Raw genomic sequence first — 25,208 nt, forward strand, 5'->3', positions numbered from 1 at the left:
GAAATAAAATTAATTAAAGCTACAAATAATAAAAACAATAAACATGAATGAAATCTGAAAATATAAAAATAAAATCTAACTCAAAATATGAATAAATAATATAATATAAATGAAAATACTACTAAAATGCACTGATTATAAGTAACACTAGTTATTTTTTTCACATTTGAATCTCTATGGAGAAAAGGTGAGAAAGATCTCAGTGCATCAATAATATTAGTATGCTTTTCTTTTACATATTTTGACACCTTGTGTTAACTAATGCGAATCATAGCTGAGCATAAATAGTTGATCTGAGGTAGATTACTGCACCCCAGAACTAATTATTCCATGGGCCGCTCCATCATAAGGTCAGTAAAACTGTTAACTCTTCAAAGTTTGTCTGGAAACATGGGGTGGCTCATCTTCCCCACATGCTCAAATCAGCACACTCTCCTGTACTGAAAATGTAATCAAGTAATGAAATAAAATGTGTTACTTGTCGTTTTAATTGTCGTTATTTGTGAGATTTCTGAGTAAAATAAATTGTTTCGCAGTAAATTCTCTTTGCATTTGTCTCCAGTTTGTGGTATAATACATTTCCACAGTGAAACAATACTGCCATCTGGTGATATGAAAGTACTTCAGTTGGTATCACAGAACTATCGCATTAATTAGTTCACACACAATGTGTAGATTTACATAATGATTGCTTTCATAATCATTGATCTAACATATGCTATTGAAAGAGGTGAAAACTTGAACTTTTTATTATACTCTTAACTTTTAAAGACTTTTAATAACATCCTTTTTAACGGCCCCACGCCAGATCACTATTTCCTGCTGCAGGTGTCGAAGTCCCCTGGCTTCCTTCCTTCTAGAAATCTTTTTCTCACGGCCCGCGCTTCAAAAGGTGCGGTCACTCTTCCCATCGTGAGAACTTTCACACGCGTTTGGTTGGAAGCCGTCCGCTGCTGACTCTCGCGATGACAGACAAGGGACCCGCTCTCAAACACTCCCATAGTAAGCGAGCGCGAATTCTCGCGTGACTTCAGAACTTTCCCACGCATTTACAACTAACCCCCCCCCCCCCCCCCGCTTCTCACACTGCCCCTCCCCCTCGTGTAAATGCAGTCTGCAGCGTGGTGCTGGAAATCTCGCGATTGTTGGCGTTATTAGAGAGAGGTTGAAGATGGCGCCTGTTGTGACAGGGTAAGCAGCGAAATTATCAACGAACGGGGCATGGAAAAGTCACAGCTTAAACAAGTTTTGTCTGTTTAGTTAAGATAACTTGCTTTGGTTTATTTCTTTACACCCATAGCCGCTTGTCTCTGTGCTAGTAGCCCGTTTCGACGTACTTCTGTGTGGGTTTTGAGATTTTCTACGATGGGCTCTTTTATTCACTTAGCCGCTTAGCTTTTAGTTAACGTTAGCTGATAGACTTTCAGCAGTTTTCCATAAACACTGAATACTGTGGAGAACAAATCTTTAACTATAAAGATGAAATTGTGTTGACGGCGTGTTGTGAAACTTTAACTTACTTTATTCTTTTAAAAATGTATAAAAATTGAGCCAACTTGTGAGTTGGTGTAACGTTACGTTACAAGACAGAGAGGGGGCAGGTTAGCAGATGTTAGCCAGCCAAGTTAGCTAGTCTAGTGATTCCGTAACAGAGACTGAGATCTTTCAAGATGATTTAAAGCGTTCTCTTTTGATTAATGTCACACTTTTTAATTAAACTGCTTAACTTTAAAATTGTGAATTTGTAGCATCCCCTCATTAACATGTAAAATGTATTATGTATTTTAACTTTAAGGTTTATATTGGATGTCTCAAAACCTAGTGAGACATCCACTTATGTACGTTTGAACTTGTATATCCTGCTCAGAAATGCTTGGATGTGACTGTTGTTTTCCAGCATTATTACTATTTTGTAGTGTTAATCGGAGTGATGTTTGAAGTGTGTCTCGACTGTGTCTTGTAGGAAATTTGGGGAGCTCCCTCAGCCAAAGCGTTTAACAAGGTAAGTGCACAGTAAAGTTCATGTGTAATGCTTAAGCATTCATTTGGAAACTACAGCTTAAATACATTTTTCTATTGTATTGTGTGGTTTTGCAGAGAGGCAATGCGCAACTACTTGAAGGAGAGAGGAGATCAGACAGTACTCATACTGCATGCAAAAGTCGCACAGAAATCATACGGCAATGAAAAAAGGTGAGTGATGGATTTTAGCCATAACTGTGTATGCATAAATGTTTATGTGTGTTATGGACAGTGAAGAAAGTCAACATTAAAAAAAAAATCACAACTGAGCCTATTAAGGTGGATAATAAAGATTTTTGGTCTAACCATGGATAATAAATCATCACGGTCATAATTTTGGCTGATCTGATCATAAATGGTCAGCTGAGATACATTAGCTTTTACACCTGTTATTTAAATGTGTTCTTATATATATATATATATATAAAATGGTTGGTGAAGTCTTTTGGCATTTTCTGGAATGTGTCAGAATGCATTTGTTACACGCATTTCTGATTACTGATGAATATGGACCCTGTTACTTAAATAGACCCCAATAGAGATGTTATTGGGGTCATAAAGATGTTTTTGGTCTAGTCAAATCTCTCGGAATGCTTTTTTTTCTTGTTGAATATCCTGTTTTACTTGGGTATATGGCACATTTCAGAAGTTAAACGGATTGAGTTTTATGATGACTATGAATCAAGTTTTTGGGAAGTCCAGCTAACACAACTCATTCACATTTCATGTAAGGTGGGCTGTGTAAAATCAAATATCTTATACAAGCATCCAGGTGAATTATTGTTTAATCAGTTCAGATTCTCTTTGATTCGTTAGATTCTTCTGTCCTCCACCATGTGTGTACCTGATGGGCTGTGGCTGGAAGAAAAAGAAGGAGCAGATGGAGAGAGAGGGCTGCTCAGAGCAGGAGTCTCAGCCTTGTGCCTTTATCGGCATTGGAAACAGTGAACAAGAGATGCAGCAGCTCAACTTGGAGGGCAAGGTGCTTTATGGATTTTTATTGCTACACATATCGCAGCTGCCTTTCTTAACTTCGGAAATCCCTTTCTGGTATCATAGCTTTTGTGCTTTGCTTCTGCAGAATTTTTGCACAGCAAAAACATTGTACATTTCTGACTCGGACAAACGGAAGCACTTCATGCTTACAGTGAAAATGTTCTACGGGAACAGCGCGGATATCGGTGTCTTCCTCAGCAAACGAATCAAGGTCATCTCCAAACCTTCCAAAAAGAAACAGTCGCTGAAGAATGCAGACCGTGAGTCAAATTAGTTTCTTGTTTGTGTGACTACATTAGTCATAATTTGTCCATAATGTTTGCTCGTCTCATTTTTTTATGTATTCTAGTGTGCATAGCTTCTGGGACGAAGGTGGCTCTTTTTAACCGCTTGCGGTCTCAGACTGTCAGTACGCGGTACCTTCATGTGGAAGGGGGAAACTTCCATGCTAGTTCACAACAGTGGGGAGCCTTCTACATTCATTTATGTGAGTATTTTATCACACACGTCTATTAAACACAATATGTGACCCTGGACAACAAAACTAGTCATCATTTACACATCATCTGAAAGCTGAATGAGCTTTCCATTGATGTATGGTTTCTTAGGATCGGACAATATTTTGTCGAGATACCACTATTTGAATATCTGGAATCTGAGGGTGTAACAAAAAATCTAAATATTGAGAAAATTGCCTTTAAATTTGTCCAAATGAAGACCTTAGCAATGCATATTACTAATGATAAAAATATACCTGTACTAATTATGATTGGTTTTGTGGTCACATATAGTATGTTAACCAGCACCAAGAGTGGACATTGATCCCTAGTGCATCTGGAGGGACACAAGCAGTTCATTACATCTAATGAAAACGTGTAAAATTGATGCATCTGTCTTTTAATTGTTTTAAATGGGCACTTTTTCTAGTTTATGGATTTGTAATAATGTGTAATTTTGAATTCCAGTGGATGATGATGAGTCAGAGGGAGAAGAGTTTACAGTCAGAGACGGTTATATCCATTACGGTCAGACGGTGAAGCTGGTGTGCTCTGTGACAGGCATGGCTCTTCCACGACTTGTAAGCTGTTATCCACTTTAACATTCATCAGTCAGAATAACTGTGATTGTTCAGTATCAAAATGATTTGGATAAGAAGCTGTGTCCTGTTCAATCAGAGAATGATGTATAGCTGTGACTCTGAATTGACGTCCTTTATTTTATTTGTACTAATATGTTTGTGTAACAATTTACATAGCAGGGATTTTTAGGAGGTGAAATGTTGTGTGTCTGTGTGTAGGTCATTCGTAAAGTGGACAAGCAGACGGCGCTAATGGACGCTGACGATCCTGTGTCCCAACTACATAAATGTGCCTTCTACCTTAAAGATACAGAGAGGATGTACCTCTGCCTGTCGCAAGAGAGGATAATTCAGTTCCAGGTAAGTCCATTGGTACTTCTAGAAATATAAATGAATCATTTTTAAAATCATGGTAAACAATTAAATCATTCTCCTACTACTCCCAGGCCACACCCTGTCCCAAAGAAACAAACAAAGAAATGATCAACGATGGGGCGTCATGGACAATCATCAGCACAGACAAAGCAGAGTACACTTTCTATGAGGGGATGGGCCCTGTACCCTCACCTGTCACACCCGTGCCTGTTGTTGAAAGTTTACAGGTATTGCATGGCTTCATATTACATCAAACTTTTACTTTAAAAGAGCATAGAAATCTGTCATTTTATTTGTACGAAAGTAACCTTGAACGCTTGGTGTTGTAGCTGAATGGAGGAGGAGATGTTGCCATGCTGGAACTGACAGGACAGAACTTCACGCCTAACCTCAGAGTCTGGTTTGGAGATGTAGAGGCAGACACTATGTACAGGTGAAGCCAACACACCAATTAAAGTGTGTACAGCTCAGCAAATAGAACAGCTTCAAAATAAGAGGTCTGATGCATGATACACCTTCTTTCAAGTGAACAGAGTAGAAGGGAAATAACGTTAACATTAAGTCTTCATTGAATGTGTGCCACAGTCTGTTTAACTGAGTTAAAGAATCTGTCATACAGGATTTATTTTGAGATCATATGACTTTGCTCTCTTTGGACATGATCTAACTTGGTGATATAACTCGTAATAAGGGTCTTAAAGTCTTTAACCGCCTTTACACTCTCCGACATTTGGATACGATTTATGCATTTCTCCCCCTAGTGGCAGTCGCACAGAACTTTCAAATAGGTCGTGAAGCGACTTTTACACTCAGCTTATTTACCATGGTAAAAGGAATAATTTTAAAGAATATAATGAATGTATGAATATATCCACACAAAACAAATGACCCCCTAAATAAAAACATACTAGGTTTTTTATGGGGCTAATCAACATTAATAACAATGTAATAATGATAAAATAATTATGTCTGACTTAATTATTCTAAACTTCTGTTTTACAGAAATGGTGTTCACAGAATAATGTTAAAGTGGAAATCTATTGCTAATTCTAGCCTCACGCTCATAGTTTTGATTAGAATACATCATATCCATTCAGATGGTCGCATACAGTCTAGAAGCAAATGTTCAAATATTTTACGCATCCGAAGCTCGAATCGGATGACTTCTAGTTTATGGCATGTTAATAGTCGGTGATGCTTTGCAGATACCCCGTGATGAGCAATATAGTTGTAGTTATATTGAGAATATCCATTACATGATGGTCAGCAATTTAAGCTTGCACGTTCTTTTTCCTGCAGGTGTGGTGAAAGTGTTCTCTGCGTGGTTCCCGACATCTCTGCGTTCCGTGAGGGGTGGCGGTGGGTTCGGCAGCCAGTGCAGGTTCCTGTGACCTTGGTCCGTAATGATGGCATCATCTACTCCACAGCTTTGACATTTACCTACACGCCAGAGCCAGGACCGCGTCCTCACTGCAGCGCCGCGGGAGCCATACTACGGGTCAACTCCTCCACCTCACCATCTTCATCCTCCTCATCCTCCAGCCTACTGCTGCCGTCAGCCGTGGACAGCCAGGCAGGATACATGGCAGCAGGGAGCGTGTCTTCATCTTCCTCTTCCTCAGCTATGTCTGTCTCCTAGCCTGGGAATCTCAATGTGCGTTTGCGTGTGTGAGTAAGTGAGCCTTTGTGAGAGATGCTGATTCGTCCACACATAGACTTCCCTAGATTCATGGGATACAGAACACGAAAACGGATAATGATGCGACAGAGAGAGAAGAACGAGTGACAAGACTTCACACAGAGACTGGACAAAACAAATGAAGATGTCTCTCTTCTGCTCTCTCTCTCTCTCTCTGTTTTTCTTTGTTGCGGTTCTTTTTCAATCTGTTTCCTCATGTCGGAGGATGTGGCAACAGAAGTGATGTGTGCCGTGGATCAAGATGCCACAGGATCAATGCATAAGCCTTACATGAAAAAAAAAAAAATACAAAGCCTTTTTGAAGTAAGTGCAAGCTGGAAATTGCTTTGAGAGATGTTGTTTTCTACTAAAGGGCTTAATGCACTGTTTCGCCAGGCTTGGAAGGAAAGTTTTAGTAATATAGTTTTTACGGACCAAGGAATATTATTATTATTATTATTTTTATTGATACATAATTTTATAAGCTTTAGCTAAGGTACATTTTTCACCTTTTTCAGTTTTATAACATATAGTAAACTTTTGTTACCAAATAGTTTTGTATATTTCTTGTGAGTGTTTGGGCTCAGAAGGAAATGGTTCTGGCATTTTAAAAGCCTGAACTTATAGCTGCCTTTACTCGTCTTGGCTAATGCCTTAAGTCTTCTGGAGTTTCACCAGACCCTTTCTCTTTTGTAATATGTATATTGGTATTTTTCCCCAATCTTTTTTTTTCTCCACTAAACTAATATGTAATAATGATGCCGTTTTTGTGTATTTGGGAGAAGGTGACTCTTCTGCTTTGTTAAACTTTTTTTCTCATATGAAGTCTTTAACACAAAAGCTTTAACTGACTTTGCCGGTTGGCCGTGTGTGCCATATCGTACACATAGCCATTGATCTGGCCCTTTTTCATTGGCTATAGATATTCAAGCTGCCAACATAACAGTAACCTATAAAATATCCCACACCAAATGACTTCCATTTAGTTGAACATAAGCGCACAAAATTATTTAAATGGGTCTGCGATTTCAAATTAATTGGTTGACTCAAACCCTGTGGTAGGAAAGGACTGTACAGGTCTCATTTGCATATCATTCACGCTTTCAGTGTCATGATTTACTGTTAGTATCAGACTAAAATCAGCATGTAGGAAATTTGCTGCTTTGTTGTCATGTGGTTTAACCATATAGAGAAGTGAGTGTGGTGTGTGTGGTGTTCTGTAAGTACAGTCATGTTACAAGTAGCATGCATGAATGAAAGTTTGAGTTATCTCTCTAGTGTTTTTTTTTTTTAGATAGGGATGTGCGACATTTTCAGAATCAACCAATTTAGGGTCAGATTTACTAACGTCTTGCACCACTGCAAACCCTCTTTCGGCGTCAAGAAGCTATTGTCATAATTTCCTGAAGACATTGAAAAATTAGTGATTAAAAGGCAAGGACATGGTTATTTTTATGGCTGATCTTATTGCGTATTCATTTGAAGAAGTTTCCCTTTTAGACAATTAATGTGAGGTATTTAAATTAATCATGCAATGAGATTTACTAAGGTTTGCAGTAGTTTGCGCCATTATTTAATATGCAAAAAAATCACGTCTTAACCCATTTTGCACTTGAGATGCCTGCTCCTCTTGCTAGATTGTGTTGGTCATTGGAAATGATCAGGCTGCGTCTGTACACATTAATTTGCACATCGTCTAGATCACCCGCAAAACTTTCCACTCCTATCAACGTTTTTAACTTTTTATGGGATTATGCTAATATGCTCTGTTCAGTAAATCTGGCCATTGGTGGGTGGCCTGACCAGCTAGTTCAGTCTTCTAGTTAGTTGAATGTTTTTAATGAAACATGGCATCTTAAACACAACACTTGTACTGAGATGCTCAAATGGGTGTTTGAATGTGTAATTGTTGTACTAAAAATCTAGATAAACTAGTCAACTTCACTAATTGACTAGATTGTTTTGGACCCATCCCTGCTTATAGTCAACTAGCTTAGCGGTGTCAAGCTGAATGGAAAGAATCGGAAAAAGCACTTGTTCTCGCATTGCTGCGTGTAAATTACAGGAACTGAAATCTTATCCTTCCTTTCATATGTTTTGATTCATGAAACCGCAGAAGTGGCACAGCCTTCATGAACATCACTGCTGCGTCAAAATGTGCCCTTTTATGCCAATGCCACATGGAATTAAAAAAAAATGAAAACTTAATACCAAATGTTCAATTTTGTTATTGCTATTGTCTAAAGCAACTAGAAATGAGGCCTTAAACCACTACTGCTTAATAACAGGATCTGTTGGTAGAATATTACACTACAACATTTGTGAATATGACATAAGTGTTTGTTTATACCTTTTACAGTATAATTCACAGAGCAAAATGTCATCTCATGTCTGTGAATCTTTGTTTCTTTTGCTGTCCTGTTTATGTACTCCCCCCCCCCCCACCCCCACCCAACTCTACATGCATCATCGGATCCGAGAGAAAGAGACACTTATGGTATGGACTGCATTTTGTTACTTTTTGGGATTCATATAGGAACAGCAGCCGGTGGTTTTGGTTCTTTTAATGTATCCGTTTCTATCATGGTTAATATTAATATATGAGTCTAAATGTTATATTGATTCTTTTATACAACATTATTGCTGTATTACAGTATGACATATTATTTTAATGTTAATATTTCTAAACATTTCTTCCATGATTGAGGGGAAATTTCTATGAAACTTCATTTGTGTATCATTTTTTTTTTATTGTCAGCCTTGTTTGGTCTGAATTAGAAACTGTTGCTTTGGAAGAAGTAAAAGCCAGAACCCAGTAATTCTTGCAAAGCCATTAACTAGTATCTACTGTGAGCTTTTTTTTTTTCATCGAGTTCCTCAATCAGGGAAGAATATTAAAGCATACCATGTGCAAGTGCTGAAATGAAAACTGCCAAATCTAAAGGTCAAATTGTGAAGGTCACGCATAACTTTTCCATTTATGCTTTCAGTGTTATTTTTCTCTTGTATCCAGTTGTCTTCCAGAGTGTTCAAATCAGAGGACCTGATTGGTTAATTTCAAGACTAACCATGTTGCGTTTCATCATTTGTGTTAGTTAGTAAGTTAGTATCACCTGTGCCACTGTGCTTGCAGTTAAACAGAAACTAGTGTATTAGATCACTGTTATCTTTGTCAAAAAAAAAAAAGGTGAGAATTGATGTCTGTTTTTTCAAGCGTTTCAATGAATTTGTTTTACATTTTGGAAGTTACCATCGTTGCCAAATGGCTACCAGCTGTTTTAGTTTTGAGTGCATTCTCTCTAGCAGATTTGAACTGTATTGGTGCTGTCTAACTCTTAAAGGGCCAGTGTATCTGTTGCTTTTGGAATGGATCACTAAACACTGTAATAGATTCAAAAAGTGTAATGTTTTTCTTTTATGTTTGTCTTTTTAAGGTGCTAAATTAAAACCATCAAGAAAGTGTGGTATGGGGATTGCAATACTGACCACTGTGTGCGTAAAATGATAGTTCAGGCAAAAATTAAAACGTCATGAACTGTATGATTTTTGTTTTTTTATGGAACACAAAATTATATATATTAAGTTTTGGTGGTTTTTGCCAATACGATGAAAGTCAGTGTGATATGAAAAATGCTGGACCATATTGACTTTTATTGTATGGGCTAAAAAAATAAATGAACATAAATTTTAAGTAATATTGTGAAATATTACAAATGTAAAGAACTGTATTGAATAATTTAAAATTATTCTTATTTTTTTATTGTATTTTCTTTCATTCGGCATTCATTATTCCAGTCTTCAGTGTCACATGATCCTCCAGAAATCATTCTAGAATGCTGATTTGCTCAGTTGTTAATTATGGATAATCAGTGTTTTGCTAATATTTTTATGGAATATTCCACAATGATTCATCAGAACAGCATTCATTTTGAATTTAATCTTTTGTAACTATGTATATACTATCACTTTTGGTATATATTGATACATGTTAGGATAATTTCTGAAGGATCATGAGACATTAAAGACTGGAGTAATGACTGCTGAAAATTCAGCTTTATCATCACAGCATTAGATTACATTTTGAAAAATATAAAAATAGAACCGTTAATTTGTAATATTTCACACTATTGCCGTAAAATAAAATAAAAAACTACATTAAAATTATAATTATTTGACCGCCTTGGTTATCCTTTGCATTTTAAATCAAGTTTTGAATATAAATGTCCTAACTCTCAAAAGAAATTGTGATTTGGTCAAATGCTAAAAGTAGCGGTTTAATGATGCTTCATGTATACATACAATTTTCATATGGTTCACAGTATGAATGCAGTGCTGCTGAACTACAGTAGACAAAACACTACAGTTTATAGTACAGTGGTATACCATTCTGTATACACCCACTATTTCCCACTTTGTGTGGTTCAACTCTAACCAACAGGACAGAAACATCAAATTGTCACATTTACACACACACATATACAACTAAACTCATGTTTTAAAGTCAGCATCTCAAATGAGAAGCAAAGCTTCCATTACAGAATGACGACATCTGGCCACCAGGGGCATAAATGAGATGATGTTTCTCATATTCACTTTGAAGTGAGTTAGCCCTGAATTACAATGACAGACACCTGTCACTTGTACATGTTTCAAGGGCCAAGCGTTTCCCCCACTGCTTGGCATCCACTCGCTCATGTCCCAGATTTATTTTTAGACCATATGAGGTTGTTGAGGTGTGACTTGAATCTTTATTTCTGTTGCTGTTTCTGAGTGTATGAGTCTTCGACCATGTTTATCTGACAGGGATCTAAATTTAATCCTGAGACCAGGATGTGTGAACATTGTGTGTCTGTGTGTGTGTGTACATATGGGCCTATATGAGAGAGCAAATGTGTTGTTTCACTGTGAAAGCCCCATAAATGGAAGATTCTTGAATAGGATGCTTATTAATAAAGTCAATTAGCCTAATAGATTAAATTGTCATAATTCTCTAGTTGGGTTTAGAGATGCCCCCAAATTAAAAAAATCCTTAATTTATTCCGGCATGTTCCAAACCCGCAGCAGTTGCTTTTTCTATAAAATACAAAAAGATATCTTGAAAACTATTTCTGCAGTTATAATGCATACAATCACGTAACCTAATTGATATTCATTATCCACGTTAACTTCTCAGCAAATTAGTGTAGGCTATTTTGCACGCGGCACGCAATCTAATTAATATTCATTAGTAAATTCGCTGTTGGCGTTGGAAGCGCAGACGCACGGAAAATGCGAGCACAAAGTTTGGTTACATTAAGTAACTAGAACACTTTCATGTACACCCAAATATTTCTAGAGAGAAGTACTATCGCTTCATAAGGATCTTCGTTCATAAGGAACTGACTTTCAGAAGGACTTCTGTTCTGTGTCATCGTATTTTTATTTTTGACTCCGTGTTTTGAAGGCGGAAGAGTTCTCTCGTTAAACGTTTTCCAAAGTCATGTTTATTATTCGGTTTCCTTTGTTCCTCTTTTGCTTTGGGACGTAACAAGGAAGGCTTTTTATTATTGTTATTATTTAATTTTCAAAAAAAGAAAAGAAAAGAAAAGAAAAGTGGATATATCTGTCTTTTTAAATGTTTTGTTTATTCTTTGGGGTTGCAAACAAAGATTTCTAACGTTTTGTCGTTTTTTGTGAAATTCCCTCACTGTTGCTTTGATAACCGGCGCTCCAAACCTTTTCTTGGAGCTGGATCTGTTTATAACATCAATTTCACGTAACGCTGCATTTGGATACACATGTGTTTTTTAAATCATAGACAGTAATTGGCACATGAACCCTGCGATGCACAAGTTCTGCTTTAGCGTACTGCTGCTTCTGCGCGGACTCATCTTCTGCGTCTGTTCCAGAGATGACCCTGGACTGTACAAGCACACAGCTGTGTTCTCAGGCACGTGTGCACGATCAAATACAGGCTATACAAATGTTAGTATTCATGTTTGTATTCGCTAATCCTCAGCATGCCCCTTTGCATTCTGAAGATCCATGCAATTTGCAGTCAAATGGATAAGAACAAGAGCAGTTAAAACTGTTTATGAAATATTCTGTAGCTGATCATAACTAGAAAACTAGAAAAATGTATGTAGTAAAAATGTATTATTAATATAATTATTATAATACAAACCTATTGGTGAAATAGTGAAACATCGAACTCCTTTGTCCACTTTTCATAACAGATCCATGTCTGCAAGTGAGCCCTCCATGTATGACAGAGGCTGACCGCTTCAGCCTGGAGGCTCTTCAGCACATCCACAGAGACATGGATGACGATCAGGATGGAGGCATTGAGGTGGAGGAGAGTGTCGAGGTAATCAACATTCACAGATGTTACAATCACATGTCAGAGAAAAGTTTCCTCACACCTGAAGGTGAATCCTACAGGGTTTCCACACCTTATGGCCAATGCATTTTAATGTTACAGTCTTACAGATCTTAACTAGAAAATGTATTTGAGAATAACAGTAAAAATGTATAGAATGTTCAATTACTTTTCAAAAACTGGGGCTGGATGATTCATTGAAATAGACTAAAATTGCATTATGGCTTTGTGTGTTTATTTCAAAGGTTGCAATTCAATTAACTAAATAAATATGTGCTCCATTTTTCAATGTGAATCATGATGTTAAACATTTGAAAATGAAGAAATTAAGATCAGTATTGCAATTTTACAGTTGTAATGTAAAATAAAATGACTTTTATATTGAAATATTACAAGATAATACTTCTTATTTTAGTTTTTATTTAGTAGGCAAATTTTTATATTTTATTTAATAGTAGTAGTGACAATAATAATAACAACAAGAATAGGGAGGTAAAACTGATGAATAATCACTCAATTTCATCCAAATTGCGAAGCCTCCAAAACAAACAGAGCAGACCATGAATTCTGCTGTGAATATTGAAACATACAATATAAAACAATACAAAACAACAGCTTCTAAAATGCAAACTGTACAAATCCTTTACATTCTATTTGTATTATACATTTAAATACATAAAGATCATTTTGAGACTCTAATCCCACCCTTACCGTAATCAAACCACTTCTCAATAGTTACAGTATAACATATGAAAAATCTATTATCGTGACAGCCCTAATCATACATATCACGGTTATTGTGGACATAAGAATTCGATATATCATGATATAGAATCCTTGGGGGCGGGGGTGGTTGGATATCAGTCAAATTATTTTTATAGTATTTTATTAGTAATGTTTTGTAAGGATTTTTATAGATAATACTAATCACGTGCGAATAGGGCTGGTTAGTAAAATAATGGCAACTTACTCTGATGAACACGGCTCTCCTTGGAGTAGTTTAGCTACTCTGTCTCTAGTGTTTTTTTTGGGGGTGGTGGTGGTGTAGCACAAATGTTGTGAGGTCTAAAGACTAATAACCTCAGCATAACTATTTTGGTATGTCTGTGTGAGGTTTGTGTAATTGCTGAAGTGTTATGCCAAAGCACCCTCGAGTTCCTTTCTTAAGCCTGTTGGGCAATTTAGAAACACATGTTTCCATCCAGCACCTCAGACAAACTGTTCAGGCTTGGCTCTGGGAGAACATAGCAGAGGGGGATGAGTTTCCAAGTAATGTCCTGAAGTACGTCCCTGTCTCTGGTATTGGGTTTCTTTTCCTTGTTGCTATAATGTAGATAGGAAGATTGAAGCAGTGAAGAATCCTGGAATCACATGGTGCATCTGATTACAGTAGCGACAGACAGAAACACATTCACAGACACTTGAGCTCTTTTGATCTTGAATGCTTACTCAGGTGTTGTTTTAAATGTGTGTCACTGCATTTGTAGGTTTTGGCTGTCTGAAGGTAATTTCAAACAATTTCTCATGCATCCACAACTCTTCTTTGACTGTAGTTCATCATTGAAGATATGCAGCAACAACAACAGGCAAACAAGCACAGTAAACTCCATCACGAGGACCAGCATATCACTTTGGATGAGCTTTGGAAAGGCTGGAAAACTTCTGAGGGTAAGATGGTCTCAATGATCGAGTCTTAGTATGTTCTTGACGGAAAAATAGTCACGTTCTGCGGCTGCCACTCTTTTGGTTCTTTCACTGCTTTCTTTCCCTCTGTCAGTTCATAACTGGACTCAGGAGGATGTCTTGAGGTGGCTAAGAGAGTTTGTTGAGTTGGCTCAATATGTAAAGGGTTTCAAAGAGCTGCATGTCAATGGGAACACCTTGCCCAGGTGAGACAAATCAAGACCGAACCGAATGAAAATTCAACAGTTCTCAACAGTTAAAACCATAAAAGGCATATAAATCTTCAGTGCTAATCATTTTAGTTACAGTATACTTTTATATATATATTTTAAAAAAAGCGCCAGAAATCACAGAAAACAGACTGAAAATGTTATAATGCAAATGTAAATGATTACAGTGAATATAACTACAGTTCAAAAGTATAGGGGTGATATGATGTCTTAAAAACAAGTCTCTTATGGTCCCCCAGGCTGAAATAATGTGAGAGAAATATACAGTAAAAGCAGTGAAATATTAATATGATTAAAAATAACCGTTTCAGTTTTAATACATTTTTAATACTGATGGAATACTGAATTTTCAGCATCATTACTCCAGTCTTCAATGTCACATGATCCTTTAGAAATCATCTAAAATCATTCTGATTTGCTGCAAAACTTTGTAAACTTTTTTTTTTATCAATGATGTGCTGCTTTTTTGTAAAAAAATAAATAAAAATAAAAATAAAAGAACACCCCCCCCCCAGGATTCTTGAATAGAAAGTTCAAAAGAACAGTATTTATTAAAAACAGAGATCTTTTGTAACATAAATGTCTTTACAGTTAATGCATTTAGTCAATTGCATTGATTACAAACAATAAACAGCTATATAAAATGATACAGCTAATAGTTTCTTGTTTTGCATTTACAGAATTGCTGCCAATGAGCCATCATTTATGAGCACTTGTCTGAAGATCCAGGACCAGCAACACAAACAAAAACTTAAGCTCAAAGCTCTGGATGTAGTGCTGTTTGGCCCACCTACACGTATGTGTCAACTTTACATATATTGACATAAAATGTAGGCTTATTATTTTTAAAGAACCATTTTCCAAGCTCTCTCAGGATATGACCACTTATTGTGAAAATGAATTAGGAAGTTAAATTGCTGCACTAAAAAACTCCTAAATTTGGTCTTTTTGCAGTGGTTCAGTGCATTGATTGAATTGTATGCACTTTATGCTTCAGTTGCAAATCAGATCATTAAATGACTGAAGCCATGGTATAATAAATTCTGATCAAACAGCCGTGGCTTTTTAAATGTCATTATTATATATAGTTCTGCATTGCATTGCATGTGAAATCAAATATCCGCATGCACGCCTGTTGAGAACACACAGTAGAATGACTCTCTCACAGTGTAGAATATATTCAGCAGATATCCAGTCAACAGGCGAAATAAACACACAGATGTCACATAATATATTTATTGGTTGTCTGACTAATATTCCCTTTGCTCCAGGACCCCCATACAACTGGATGAAAGACCTGGTTCTGATAGTGTCAGTAGTAATGGGTGTTGGTGGATGCTGGTTTGCACAAGTACAGAATAAAGCATCTAAGATACATATAACAAAGATGATGAAGGACCTGGAAAGCTTGCAGAGAGCTGAACAAAGCCTCAGAGACATACAGGAGCAGTGAGTACATCTTCTAGATTCCCAAATCTCCACATTCAGCATCGGTTTGAACCATATGAGTATTCCCCAAAATAAATAAAGCTGTTTTATTTGCACTTGATTCAACAAGTCACAGTTTATAATTGTTCATAATTCAGACTAGTAGTTTTTGCTGGTCTAATCTTCTATTATGTTATATTAAAAAACCGACCGACCCTAAACTTTTGAACATTTGTGTATGTGTATGGTATATATGTTTAAAAAATATTTTAAATATTTTGAAAAAAGTTCTAGCACTAAAATACTGAGGTCCTTGATTAGGAAACCTCATTAACCATCAACATTGCATTTACACTAAAGAGCAGCAAAAATGGGTCAATATTCAAAATATTATAAGAATTCTTTCAAAATGCATAATTCATTTTTAAACCCATTTATTTAAATCATAAGGAATCAATTCACTAAAATAAGACTTCCAAACATAACATACAAGCGAGAGTGACATTTGAGCACAAACACCGCATTTTGTATGTGTTTTGAAAAGGTTGGAAAAGGCCCAGGAAGAGAAGCGCACCGTGACGGTAGAGAAGAAGAATCTAGAGGAAAAGATGAGGGATGAGATTCAGGGTGCCCAGGAAGAGGCCTACCGCCTGCACAAACTCCAAGATGGAGCAGTGAGTGAACTCACCCGTCTTCGGTATGCAGAAGAAGAGCTCGGACAGGTTAGGATCTGCATGTCTCACTGTTAAACATCTCCCAGCAAGACTCCACTACATCTGATGGTTCTCTGTGCTCCTTGTAAAGGTGCTTGATGCATTGAAGAGGGCCGAACAAGACATGCAGACCCTCTGGTCTGTTCCTGAAACTTTTCAGCTGTGGCTACAGCTCACCCATGAGGTGGAGGTCCAGTACTACAACGTCAAGAAGCAAAGTGCAGAACAACAACTCGTTACAGCTAAAGATGAGGTATTTTAGAGATGAAGATGTATTATCATGCATGGGATCAGTTTGAATCATATTTTCAAGTTTGAATTAAAGCAATCGTTCACCCCAAAATGAAAATTTGATGAAGAATTACTCACCCTCAGGCCATCCAAGCTGTAGATGAGTTGGTTTGTTCATCGGTACAGATTTGGAGAAATTAAGAATTACATCACTTCGTCTGCAGAAGAAACAAACTCATCTACATCTTGGATGGCCCGAGGGTGAGTAAATTCTCAGCAAATTAAACATTTTTTGTAAACTATTCATAAAATATTTACAGTGTAGAATTATTTATTCACTTTTTGCACAGGCTGAGAAGATCAAGAAAAAAATGAGTTCTGTGTTTGGTACACTACATGTTGCTCACAGCTCCTCACTGGATCAAGTGGATCAGAGAATTCTGGAGGCCAAGTAATTTGTTTTATCACATTTAAAACGTTCATTCCATTGCCATTCTGACAAAATAATGCAGTCAAGTATATCAAATTGTCAGTGTTTGTCCAAAAGATTTTGGGAGTTTGGGTTTGTCTATGCTAAGTTTCATATTCAATAGGGAATACGAAGCATAAGTACACTTACATAAGTATGGGCTTACATTGACCTGCATGTATTTTGTTAAAGGAATGCACTAGCAGAGGTGACTGCTTGTCTACGTGAGCGTCTGCACCGATGGCAGCAGATTGAGAGCTTTTGTGGTTTACCTGTGATGAAAAATGCAGGCCTACCCAGTCTCACTGCTTTACTCTACCCAGACCCCAACTGGATTCTAATGCCCCGGGCTGCAATTCAGTCCTATCAAGTGCCTGTTTCGGTGGAGGACATGGAGGAGGAAATGCAGCAGATTCCTGGTTGGTACTTGTGTCTTTTCTTTATTAGTTTATTACAGTTTCTTTTTTTTTAATGTTATATATATATATATATAAGCTGAGTGAATTAAATATGTCAACCAATGAGAACATTAAAAAAAGTAAAAAGCTGTCAGAGTTTTCTGACTGATAAAAAAAAAAAAAGGTGCATTGCTCATCTGGTTGCAGGAAACCCAAAACCCAGAAATGCACTTGTGGTTCTGTTGTCATGCAGTCAATAGTTTTTTGAAAATGCTGGAAAAAAGTTTTTTTTTCGAGTTTTATTCTTCAACATTGCATAGTAATACCCCAGTCAAGGGTTTCTTGCAAGGCTTTAGTCATCTTCAAAAGGCCGGTTTCTAACAAGTGGGTAAATGTGCTTAGAGAGTTTATCATTGACATTAACCATCATCAATTGTGGCCTAATGGTGATAGAGTCGGACTTGGAACCCAAAGGTCATGGATTAGAGTCTCGTGGGAGTGAATGACCAGTACTCCCATCCACCCTCAATACCACGACTGAGGTGAGACCCTCGAAAAAGGCACTGAGCCCCCAACTTGTCCTGGATTAAATGAAGAGCATAAACTCAGAGAATGGGACTCCATACTTGGCCACACATCGTGTCACTTTCTCTTCTGCCAATTGTATTTAGGCTTTACAATTCACACAAATTGTGCAAATTTTTTTAGATTATCAAAATGTGTAAAAATTACATTTGTTTTACTGCTTGTTTTCCATCAGGTAGAAAAACATTTCCAACACATTGCAGCGGATTTAAATAATTTTAACTGTTAGATTATTATAACAGGCATTAATTATTCATATACTTTTCAGTAACAGGTGCACCTCTGAAATGTTGCCCACGATCTCTGGTACGTTCTCACAGATCTGGGCCTATTGTGCCCATGCGATGACCCAGACCCATATCTGGGTCATCGTATCTCCTGACCCAGACCTCCTGATTACCATACTAACTCCAGTTCGCTGATATGGAGATGAAGAAGAAGAAGAGCATATCAAATTCTCCCCTCTTGTGAGACAGTATGTCAGCCAGAATTTTTGTCCTTTGATTATATATCGCATTGAAAAGAGCAGCTCAAAGATACTTAAAATACTGTTACTTTACATAAGGTTAGCTAATGCATTAGGTATTATAAACTAACAATTTTTACAGCAATTTTTAATCCAGGTTAATGTTAATTTATGAATTTTTGTGTGAACATTTGCTGAGTGTCTCTCTTTCTGACAGGGAGTCTATGGAAAAATCTTCAGATACAGATTCTATCGGGTCCTCCATCAACAGAATGTACAGCACCCTTGATGTTTCTCCTCGAAGAAAATAAATTTTCTCTGACAGAATACCGCGAAAGATCTCCCTCCCTGAACAAGAGTACAGCCCCTCCAGCAAGATCTCAGAGGAAGAAATGGATGAATCTTTGGTGAACATCTGAAGAAAAGTTTCACGATACAAACTAGACATAAATACTTCATCAAGAAAGACATCTAGAGATGAAACTGTTGACCATCCTAAACAACTGGGTAGAGGAGAAACTGAGGCTAGGATCGATTCGAGGAAATTACCCAGGGATCTACCTTTGGATTCCACAATGAGGTACTACTCTACAGAAAAAATATGTCCGGCAGCAATTAGCATGAATAGTCAGAGACAATGATCGTTTAAAAACAGAAAAGATCATATGGACAGCATTTCAAGAGTGATACCAGAAGCAGAGCTCAATATAGATACCACAAGTGGAACAAGATATTTAGATGCCTTAATGAACACTTCCATTAAACACAAAGAAAATAACAGATATTTCAATGGATATGGCTTCAAAAAACATACTGAAACAGTAGTTTGAGAGAAGCAAATCCTTTAAAGAGAATAGGGAAATCCCCTCAAAAAAATCTCTCAAGATGAGTAAGACATAGCAATGGAGACACCACGAATGCAAAGCAAGATAGACAGATCTGTGGAAACTCCCATTGGTAAAATAGAGGGAGATGGTGGGTCTAACTGTGGAGGCTCCAAGTCATAAGATATGTCAGGAAGAATTCCTGGTTACGAACCCAAGACAGTTTGGCCTGCCTGACCTCATGCTCTGGAAACCAGCCCCAGACTCGCTCAGCACACTAGTGTATGACGGCATTCTAGAAAAGTCTTATGGGAACCCTCTCATGCCTAGTCCTGGTGATCTCAGTCATGCGTCTTCAGTGTCTTGCTCTTCCCAAAGCCTTCTCGGAAATGAAGGTCAATGTGCAAATTTGTTTTCTTCAGAATCTGGCGGTAAAGACAAGGGCAAGAAATCTTCAGAGCTCAAGAATATATTCAAAAAGAAAAAGGAAAAAGATAAAGACTCATAAAGGTCAACGACAAGTAGGAGTTCAAACACTTTTAAAAGGCCAAAGTCTCTTATAAAACTTGGAAAGCTGCCTTGTAAACAAGAACATAAGCACAGCTAAACATCCTGAATGGAGTAACCTGCTTTCCTTGCAAAAGTTTTTTCTTCGATAAGCAGGGCCCTCAGCTAAATGGATGCAATCTTGTGAAACAAAGACCAGAACTGCACTTTTCCAACTTGGATTCAGAGATACTGTATTACGTAAGATGTTCTGTCTAGAGATATTAATTGCACTTTTTTTTTATTGTGGATCTTTTTTATCATTTGGAATCATTTGCAATGTCATGGACATGTGAAGTTTTTGCTCTGATGAACTGAAAATTTTGCAAATCATTGTAGCACTAAAGACACAATCACAACAAGCACAACTTATTATTTATTTGATTTACTTGTTTTCACAAAATGTCAAAAAAGACAAAACCATATAGTTACTAAACATTTCCTAAGATACTGTATTTACAACAGGACTAGCAACATGTGTATATAAAAATATGAGCCTATCATTCATAAATGTGTTTCAGTTTGTTGGGTTTGGTTCTAATGAAGCTAAAAAAAAGAAGATAAACATGACATATTTGTGGAAAACTGAGATTCTTGTGATTCAAATTTTTTTCCCTAAACAGAATAAACCTCTGAGTGCCACATTTTCAAAAGAGACCAAAACCATGCGTATACTCCAAATGGGCGTTTTAGGGTAATTTTACAGGGGTTAACTGATGGACTGGAGTGGTGTGGATTATTGTTATGCTTTATCAACTGTTTGGACCACTGATCTATATTATATTATAGATCAGTGGTTTGGACTCTACTTCTGCAGAAGATCAACTTATGAGCAAGTGAAGTAATGCTACATTTCTCCAAATCTGTTCCGATGAAGAAACAAACTCATCTAAAACTTGGATGGCTTGAGTTTGAGTAAATATTCAGCAAATAAATTTTTTGGGGGGTGAACTATCCTTTTAATCAAAATGTTGATTAAACCTTGCAGGAAATGTGCATTATAGCAGCCAATGGTTTATAGATCTTAATCACCTTGAAAATAGCCATAAAAAATGTCAAGTCAAGTTAGTTTATTTTCCCAAATTTGCATGATTAAAATGACAAAGTTTGTGAATATTTTAGATAAAGAATGTGATTGGAAATGTTTCAAATATATACGATCTGAAGCAACAACAACAAAAAAAAGCTATTGGCCTATTTGTATCCAGAGATAGGTGGAAGTTGTAACCACAACATACTAGGTTGTCATACTTAGTTGTTGTCTGCTATTATTTTGAAAGAGCAACCACTCTGTTGGCTAATCTAAGACGTTCTGCCAGATTAAATATAGATCTCACTGGAAGCTCTTAGTCAATAGTTTGATTCTGCATTTTTCTTACTAATTTTAGAAATGTTTGATGTCAACAAAAAAGGTTTTTTTCCAGTATCTTTTGATGATTTAGAGCTGCAGGTTCTTGTAAATTGGTAAGTCATTTGATGTTTAACCACAAATGTTTCCAGTGGTTATTATTTTTTATTTATTTTTTTCTGTTTCATTTTATGTGTGTTTGTTGATATATAGCTGTATTGTCTTCATTATTATTATTATTATTATTATTATAAAAAAGACTAATCAACTGCATATTTGAGGTCAAAAGTTTTAACCTGCAGACACTGTTTTTTTAACTACGAATTCAAGTAAGCATGTTAAATTGTTTAATGCTGAAACAGGAAAACCACAACTTTCAAATCTCACTGCGCTAGTGCATTTAGAGCTAGCTTTGTTTAGTTGACAAGCCTGAATATGTGGGTAGCGGATATAGTTATGGAAACAAGCAATTGTATGTCATCATGCAGAGCAATACATACAGTATCAAAAGCAAAAACATTCTCATAAAACACATACAAAACATGCTCACATTCAACTATTTCAGACATTTAGAGCCCAAAGCAAAGATTCTGATCTTAACTGAAGAAAGAGTCATCACCAAAGTTCAGAGATTTTTAGAAAGTGGTATAACAGGATGTGACCGTATGCTTCCTGTTACGGACCGCTTTAATGTATACACTGAAATTCTGCTAGGGGCTTTTATAACGAAAGTTAAATCTCAACATGTTGTCACTATATATATATATATATATATATATATATATATATATATCTCAATTCAGCTTCAGTTAGGCAAGAACTGATTTGCACAAATGTGATGTGCTGGCAACAATATAACATTTAATGCATTTTAAAAATTTTAAAGATCACTTTCAAAGTTTTATTTTTATATATACAATTTTACTTTAAGAGTTTTACAAAATGAAACTTTCTTTGAGTTTAACAAGCAGATTTGTACTAATGAATTTGATAAAACCCAAAATCTAAGGAAAAGAAAAAATCCCCAACCTTTAAGCATTTCAAAGCCCTTTATCAGAAATCCCTCCCACCAGAGTCAGCCAGATGACATTTACACTGAAGACCCTTTTCTATCTTATCAGTCACCGAGATGGAGCGAGCAATAGTGATTGTCACCACGCTTGTATGTAAGTCTGTTTAAGTGTTTTTTTGCATTCTTTTGATTTGACTGACAGTCCTCTTTCATGTATTGGAACTTGTATTTTCTTTTGCAGGTGTTTTGTTCTGTGAACAGCAGAGAGTCTTTGGGGCAGAAGTGGGCATGAGAGTTAAAGCAGGAGACAGCATCACTCTCTACGGTGACTGTGTCATACCATTAGGATCACATATTTTTTGGTTGAGAAACTGCTCACATGAGCATCAACCATCTCTGTTAATAGAGGCTGATAACCTGTTCCAGGGGACATTTCCACGTTTTAATTTCGTGCTCAACAGCTCCAGTAACTCCTATGATCTACACATTACAAACTTCAGTGTCTCTGACGAGGGACTGTATTATTGTGCAATAAAAGAAAGAAAAGTACACGATGTACACAACATCGTAGGCTCTGAGTACCAGTATGGAAACAGAACAACTCGGCTATCTCTCTTGGGTAAGAACATATCTTGGTGTTCTAGTTTATGTGGATAATATACTTAAAAAAAAAAAATTTCATGAAATGGAAAAAAAAAGCAAAATAGAAGAAAAAATCTTGACACAAATCTCACTAGTATTTGTGAACATTCATCGACTACACTTTCCCAAAAGGATGTAATGTGTGAAAAAATATACAGATAGTAAACTAAAACATCCTTTAAAATATATATGCACCATAAAATATGTGAAACTAAGAATACGTCTATATAAAAATGTGTACTTACTTTCACTTGTGTTCCATTAAGAGCCAGCGTCTCCTCACGCTGAGAGGTTCAACAGCACCTCCACACCTGTATCAGAGCCCTGCTGGAACCCGCTGTTCAGTGTGTGTCCAGTGTGTGTTCTCCTCTTCTCCGCCTGTGTTCTCTGCCTCTGTCGGAGGAAAACTACAGGTGATCTTTCACTCCTGAACTCAATTATGATGTGTCAGACAGCAGCTTTGTCATAAAATGTCACAATTGTAGAGGTTTGTGAACAATGAAATGTTATTTCATCTGAATTAAGCTATTTTAATTATAGTTGCTGCAGCAACACAGACTGAGAACAGATATTACAAGGTACTGCATCACATGTGTATGACATCCAAGCATACATTTTTTTTCTTTGTATTTTGTATAAGTACTATATAATTTATATATTTTTTATTTTTTTTCACAGGGTGAAGATGAAGTGAGCTACGCCTCACTGAACACACTTTCCATGACTGCAGTGAAAACACAGACACTGCAGAATTCAGATTTCTGTACTTACACTGAGGTCAGAACCAAAAGAACACAAAGAACGGATTTTGGAACCCACTATAGGGCTTGAACTATTTCACCCCTGGTAAACGAAATCCTGGCTCCTTGCTTCACAATTCACACTGTTCATTATAATTAACCCAGGGATTATAAATCATGGGTATTCAGAAACGGATGTGCATTCCGAAACCATGGGTTAATATTCTCATTTGCATATTTGCGGTGTCAGTGTCATTGATTGGACGAATGCAGCACCTGACCTGTTTAAATAATGACTCTAGCTTTGCGCAGCCTCATACTTTATATTTCAGACTTGCTTTCAAGCATTGTAAGAATAAAACAGGCTCTTCTTTATTTCAATACAAATATATGCAATACAAAAGCCTTTATTGACTGTACGTGTTACTTCACTTAAATATTTACCAGTCGCCACTGTGTAAATATTACCATTGTGAATGCATTTTATGTAGATTTAGTCGAATCCAATGTTCCCAACATTTAAAAAAATATATATATTTCTTAAGATAAAAAAAATAAAAAATTCTGCTGGGAGGACATTTGAGGCCACCTGAGAATAATAAAATTTATTTATTAATTATATTATATTTTATTCTTTAGAAGCAGAAAAAAGAAAAGAAAAAAATCTAAATAAAGAAAACAAGATAACAAAATACACATATTTAAAACCAAACACACACACACAGAGAAAACCCGGATTGTCTCTATTAACAAATATATACAACATAGGCCTCAGAATTGTTTTATAATAGCAAAAACATTCTTTATACCAGACCTGTACACACACACACAAGCAAACTTTTAACGTCAGTGTGTTATTTATATTTTATTTGACCCTTGATGTAACTAAATGATGAACATTTTTGGGTACCTGAAAAAAATATTTTTTACACTGCCTTACCAAGACATATTAAAAATCATAAAAAATACATATATATATATATATATATATATATATATATATATATATATATATATATATATATTACACAGAACAGCTCAATTCTTTATAATATGGGCTAATAATGTAATATGAACAAAATGAAGCAGATATTGTCCATGAATTCCCTTTTTGATGTCAATTATCTATTGGGTATAAGATAATATAAGGTAATACAATACAATATAGGCTAATATAATAAACTATAAATCGAAACAAGCATTTAAACTGAATAGCAAACGAACTGAAGCTTTTAAACGGAGATCTATAATATATATATATATATATATATATATATATATATATATATATATATATATATATATATATATATATATATGTTTATAGTGATGTACAGTCTGTTTCTTTTCTGTACGGTTTTATTTTTTATATACAATTGATAACTA

General features: G+C 36.2%; 2 protein-coding genes and 1 pseudogene across 2 annotated transcripts; all 3 read left to right on the forward strand.

Moving 5' to 3' along the window:
• The first annotated feature begins 1,111 nt into the window (after nt 1–1,111).
• Nucleotides 1,112–9,687, forward strand: LOC113106018 (recombining binding protein suppressor of hairless-like). The gene is made up of 11 exons (XM_026267523.1): nt 1,112–1,191; nt 1,964–2,002; nt 2,098–2,193; nt 2,839–3,004; nt 3,104–3,278; nt 3,368–3,505; nt 3,984–4,096; nt 4,316–4,456; nt 4,543–4,698; nt 4,801–4,904; nt 5,771–9,687. The coding sequence occupies exons 1-11, from the start codon at nt 1,172–1,174 to the stop codon at nt 6,108–6,110; spliced, it is 1,488 nt and encodes a 495-aa protein (XP_026123308.1). The 5' UTR covers nt 1,112–1,171; the 3' UTR covers nt 6,111–9,687.
• Nucleotides 9,688–11,359: 1,672 nt separating this feature from the next.
• Nucleotides 11,360–20,591, forward strand: LOC113106022 (stromal interaction molecule 2-like; annotated as a pseudogene).
• A 1,822-nt stretch (nt 20,592–22,413) lies between these two features.
• On the forward strand, nt 22,414–24,220 carry LOC113106071 (uncharacterized). The gene is made up of 5 exons (XM_026267638.1): nt 22,414–22,594; nt 22,682–23,059; nt 23,349–23,495; nt 23,623–23,660; nt 23,761–24,220. The coding sequence occupies exons 1-5, from the start codon at nt 22,558–22,560 to the stop codon at nt 23,911–23,913; spliced, it is 753 nt and encodes a 250-aa protein (XP_026123423.1). The 5' UTR covers nt 22,414–22,557; the 3' UTR covers nt 23,914–24,220.
• The last annotated feature ends 988 nt before the right edge of the window (nt 24,221–25,208 follow it).

This window comes from Carassius auratus, chromosome 1 (genome assembly GCF_003368295.1).
Source record: "Carassius auratus strain Wakin chromosome 1, ASM336829v1, whole genome shotgun sequence".
Lineage (NCBI taxonomy): Eukaryota > Metazoa > Chordata > Actinopteri > Cypriniformes > Cyprinidae > Carassius > Carassius auratus.